Raw genomic sequence first — 5,660 nt, forward strand, 5'->3', positions numbered from 1 at the left:
CTCTTACCCACTGAGCCATCTCACCAGCCCCTGTATTGAATTCTTGATGTTGGTGATCCTGCCACCTCAGTACCGGGATGGCAGGCCTGTGCTGCCGTGTTGTTCCCTTCTCCAAACAATGTGTACCACAGAGCAAAAATGTGCTTTTAACGAAGCCCATTTAAGGGGTTTGTGGGTTGTTCTAGGTTCCTTTACCTAATGGTCATATCATGCTCAAGATGTTAGTTGGTTCCTGTCTTCAGGTGGCCTGTGCAGGCCGCAGTTGGATCAGTGCACCCCACCCCTCTTGGCGTTAGATGTTCTGGATCTTCTGACTTTCCCAGTTTATTGTCACAGCTGGTCTCAGTTTTACAATGTGAAAACCGTGTAGGTAGCAGGTAGGGTGCCAATAGAAAATACTGTTGTCACTCCTTGGTGTTGTTGATTGCATACATCCTTTCCTTATTACAGTCGGAGAGCAGCCACACACCTGAACCAAAGGAACATGGAGAACAAGCTTGTCTTCAGAACGGTCTTTCTCTGCCCATGGTTGAGGAAGGAGAGGTTCTTTCACACTCTCTGGAAGCAGAGCACAGGTGAGGCATGCAATACACTTACAGGTTCTTAAACGTGGCCATGAAATCCTAATTATTCACCATATATCCCTCCTTGTTAGACTTTTTAGGGACACAGTCGGGAGCTCAAGAGGTTTCCACATGTGTGTTGCTGTCCCATCTGAGCAATTACTGTGAATTATCTTTAAAGGGGCTTTGGGATGCCTGGGAATCCTATATATGGAACCAACTGATTAACTTAAAGCCTTGCATATATAGAGTAATCTGCTATATACAGCCTATCAAGTATGACTGCTTCCTCAAGGAAGCTTGTGTTCTCATCCTTCCTAGTGCTGCCAACCTTTTTGTTTTTTGGTTTTTTGTTTTGTTTTGTTTTTCTTGTTTTTTTGAGACAGGGTTTCTCTGTATAACCCTGGCTGTCCTGGAACTCACTTTGTAGACCAGGCTGGCCTCAAACTCAGGAATCTGCCTGCCTCTGCCTCCCAAGTGCTGGGATTAAAGGCGTGCACCACCACCGCCTGGCTCATCTTAATTTTTTAAAACATCAGTTGAACTTGGTGACTCACATCTATAATCTCAAGACTTTGGAGGCAGAGGCAGAAGGACTGCCCGGAGTTCAAGGCAAGCCTGGGTTACACAGTGAGTTGCAGGCCTGCCTATCTGAAAACAAAACAAAACAAAACCCCAAAGAGAAGCCACTTGGCGGTGCGACCCTTTAATACAGTGACTCATGTTGAAGTGGCAACCCTCTACCCCAACCATAACATTTTTTTTGCGTTGCTGCTTTACAAATGTAATTTTGCTACTGCTATGGATTGTAAGTATTTGACATGGAGGATATCTGATATGTGATCCCTGTGAAAGGGCCATTGGATTCCCAGTGGCGTCGAAACCCGCAGGTTGAGAACTCCTTATCTAGAGGAACCTGAAAGGTTAGTGAAATTATAAGAGTTCCACAATGCTGTGAAATTGAACAAGCAATAAACCACAGAGATGTGCTAATTTGTTCACAAGGAACAAAGGAGTAATTTCTCCCTCCTTTATGGGTCTATGAAAAGGTTCCTTGCAGTGGGGGTTATATTATTATTTCTACTATCTTTTTTTCCAGTAGGTCATTTCCCTTAAACCATGAAGTGCCTCCATTTAATTATGAGCACCTGAGTAACTTGCCCTTTTAGGGAGAATACAAAATTCCTTCTGTAGCCTTCATTGGCTCTGGACAGACTTTTCCTATGGGTGCAGTGGGTTGCACAGTCAGGATTACTAGCATGTTTTCTTTGCTGTCTATCCTATCCTTTTGCCTCCTCCAGGTTATTAAAAGCAATGGGATGGCAGGAATACCCTGAAAATGATGAGAGTTGCCTTCCACTCACAGAGGATGAGCTCAAGGAATTCCACGTGAGAACAGAGCAGGTTTGTACTGAGCCCTTCGTTGACACCAAGTTAAACGTTTACAGCTTTCCTACCTTTAGTAAATTCTAGTGTTTATTTGGGGTTTGAGGACCAGTTTTTGCTGCCAGGATCTTGATAGGTATGGTAGTACATGCCTTTAATTCCAGCCTGGGCTTACAGAGTTCTGTATCTCAAAACAAAACAGACCCCCCCCCAAAAAAAAAAAAAAAAAAAAAGAGCCAGGATTTCACTCTTTAGTCCTGGGTAGTTTGGAACACGCTTTGTAGAATACCTTGAACCTACAGCTGTCCTCCTACCTCCACCTCATAGTTACTGAGACTACAGCCATGTGATGACTGTCAAGGAAGCACTAAACTTAAACTAGTGCCAGACAGTTTCTATAGTAGGAATCAAAAAAGATATAGCCCAAGCCAGTGAATAGCAGACTTGGAGGATATAAGTGACATGCTCACAGCTCTAACCCCTTATCAAAAGATAAGGTCTGAGCTCCTGAGTCTTCTTGAAAACCAGTCTGTGCCTCGCCCTCTGCAGCATAAATCTTGGGCTGGAGAGAAATGGCTCGGTGGTGAGGATGGTGTGTAGCTCTTGAATAGAACCTGGTTTTGATATTTTGCACCCATGCTGGCTTAGAACCACATGTAATTCTAGCTTCAAAGGATTTGACATCTCCAGCTTTCATCAGCGCCACACACATAATTAAAAATAAATATCTTTAAAGCATAAGTGGCAGCTGGCAAGTCTCACAGTAGAGCAGTCTACAGGCTGACATAAGATTTTTCCATTTAGAACTATTTTAGAGCCAGGCGGTGGCGGCGCACACCTTTAATCCCTGCACTTGGGAGGAAGAGGCGGGTGGATTTCTGAGGTTGAGACCAACTTGGCCTATGGAGTGAGTTCCAGGACAGCCAGGGCTACATAGAAAAACGCTGTCTTGAAAAACCAAAAAAAAAAAAAAAAGAACTGTTTTAGAAATAGGAACTCTAAACCCTACACCCATCATACTGAACTCTAGACTGTGACTTTATAGGAAAGGGGAAAAAAATGTTTGGATGACCCAGCTGTGGTTGCATACATCTTTAAGCCTAGAACCTGAGGCATAAGTAGACAGATCTCTGAGTTTGAGCCAGCGCGGTCTACATAGGGTGTTCCAGGACTACAATAGTAAGACACTGTCTCTAAGCAACAGAAGTGACAGCCTGGTAAGACTCATCCCCACACTGAGGTTTGGAAAGTACTGCTTTAGGGGAGGTGAGATGTCCTGGGAACCCCTCCACATCCTCTTCTAGACCAGTGTAGTCATTGAAGGGTTTTTATTTTCTTTCTCCTATGCTCTGTAGCTACGAAGAAATGGGTTTGTAAAGAATGGCTTCTTACAAAGTCGCGGTTCCAGCCTGTTCTCCCCGTGGAGAGGCACTTGCATTGCAGAGTGTGAGGACTCAGACACGGAAACAAGCAGCAGCGAGACGTCAGATGACGATGCCTGGAAGTAGAAATATAAATGCTCACAGTTGACCTGCCCCGCTGAATTCAGCCTTGTGTTTAGAGAATATAAAGTGTTCTTTTCCTTTTCTTCTGTTGTTGAATACTTCGTGCACAGGGAAATAATCATATCCCAAAGAGAGAGCAATTGTCTTGCTTAGCTTTTGTTTTCTTCCCTGTTATCTGCTTAATAGACATTTGTGTGGTGGGATTTTTTTTAAGCACACACAGTACCTGTGGGGCTGTGCACAAGTGGGAACTGTCAGGGCAAAGATGCAGGGAGGAGATGCTGCTCTGCTCAACAGTTTCCTCTACCAGCCCTTGGGGACTCACCCCTGTGCTCAAGCAATCATTGTCAATGACAAAGTGACTATTGAAGTTATAATTGTATTAAATTAATGCTAATAATTTGGATATTTTATTTTATTTTTGGCTGCTGGGGTAACTTAGCCCTTAACCAAGCATATATGGTTGTTTTTGGTTTTTTGTTTTTGTTTTTTTTTGTTTGTTTTTTTTGTTTTTCTCCTTTTTTTTTTTTCCTTTTGGGTACAGCTGTAAAATATTTGGATATAGGAAATGTTATTCTTGCAGCCTTGATATTCAGGGTGGATTGTAAAATATGAATTTTTGTGAGATTTCAAAGATTAAGATTATTTTGATAACATTATTTACAGATTTAAAAGATGTGGTTACCACAAGTCTGTTGAGGGGAAAAACTACTGCATAAAATAACTAACGTGGAATAAATATTTTGCATCAGTTTGGATTGTCTTGTGTAAGAAATATATTTTCTTTAAAATTAGAGAGTGGATTCTTTTTTTAGGGGAAATATTTTTAGAAAACTGGGGGAAAACTGAATTCAGCCCCACCTGTTTCTCTTTTCAGCAAAAATTCTTAATGTGGAAAAACTTGTGCAATAAATTATTCATAATAAACTACATTTTCTTTACTGAAGGAATTTTTTAGTGCCCAGGATTTATCAATATACCTGGGTTTGGAGGCCTCCCCCCACCCCTATTGGTTGTGTTTTATGTGTAGGTGTTTTGCCTATGTGTATGTCTCTGAATGCCATGCTGCACCAATTGCCAGAGGAGGCCAAAGGTGGACTTCTGGTCCTCTTGAAGAACAGGTCTGAACTGCTCTTGAGCCAAGTGTCTAGCCACCAATATGAGTATTTTAAAGAAGGCCTAACAAGCGCTTCCTACTCAATCAAATGGGTACATGGGGGTGATGACTGAAGTAAGGTGACAGTGGAGATGGAGACATGAGAATGACTTGGTGTGGGGTTAGCATTTGCCCCACTAAGTGTTTACATCTTCCATACCTGGAAACACATGGTGGTAGAAGTTGAGAAATGGTTTCCACACTTTGTTCTGAGTTGTATATGTGAACATGACATGCACATATACATACAAAATGAATGGAGAGCTGGAGAGATGGCTTAGTGGTTAGGGGCACTCATGGCTTTTGCAGTTTTCATGGTCGTGGTTCCACACCTGCATTTAAGTTTATGTCACCAAGTTTGAGGATTTGGGTTTGATTCTTGGGATCCACCTGATAAAAGCAGACAAATGACTCCCTTGGCATAATACCTTAACTTGGCCTGCCTGTGCTAACACAAATACATGCACAAACTAAATGTTAGGTTAAGAGAATTTGCAGCTGGAGGTCATAGCTCATTGGCCGAACATTTACTTGCATTGCATGGCCAAGGCCCTGGATTTACTACCTGAAACCACCAAGAAAGGTAACCCTTTCAGTGTAATGTCATGTAGCCCTTTTAAACAACGCGCTGGAATGGAAGGATGGCCCCAGGGAGCACTTAAGAACTGCTCTTTCAGTTGGCTATGGTTCAAATGCAACTAGCAATCAAAACCTAAGCCACCCCAAGGGATCCTATTCTAACCTCATTGGGAACTGAATGTGTTAGTATATGTGCAGGCAAAATATACACTAAAAAAGAAAAAGCATCTTTTAAATCTATGAAGTAACAATATGTTGTCAGGGCAGTGGAGAGAATGCTCAGCTTTTACAAAATGTTTCAGAGCACATAAACATCGTGGTCACTTGCTCCTCTTATTTTGGATGTTTGGGGAGAAATACTTTTTTTTTTTTTTTTTTTTGGTTTTTTCGAGACAGGGTTTCTCTGTGTAGCCCTGGCTGTCCTGGAACTCACTTTGTAGACCAGGCTGGCCTCGAACTCAGAAATCCGCC

General features: G+C 42.3%; 1 protein-coding gene across 1 annotated transcript in view; it reads left to right on the forward strand.

Moving 5' to 3' along the window:
- The window catches only part of Gpbp1l1 (GC-rich promoter binding protein 1 like 1), a 39,603-nt gene extending 35,219 nt beyond the window's left edge, over positions 1–4,384 (forward strand). The window contains exons 10-12 of the mRNA XM_021200224.2: positions 451–575; positions 1,865–1,967; positions 3,305–4,384. Of these exons, the coding sequence (XP_021055883.1) occupies positions 451–575; positions 1,865–1,967; positions 3,305–3,457 (381 nt within the window). The 3' untranslated portion in view covers positions 3,458–4,384. The remainder of the gene's footprint in view (positions 1–450; positions 576–1,864; positions 1,968–3,304) is intronic.
- The last annotated feature ends 1,276 nt before the right edge of the window (positions 4,385–5,660 follow it).

The sequence above is a fragment of the Mus pahari genome, chromosome 6 (genome assembly GCF_900095145.1).
Source record: "Mus pahari chromosome 6, PAHARI_EIJ_v1.1, whole genome shotgun sequence".
Taxonomy (NCBI): Eukaryota; Metazoa; Chordata; class Mammalia; order Rodentia; family Muridae; genus Mus; species Mus pahari.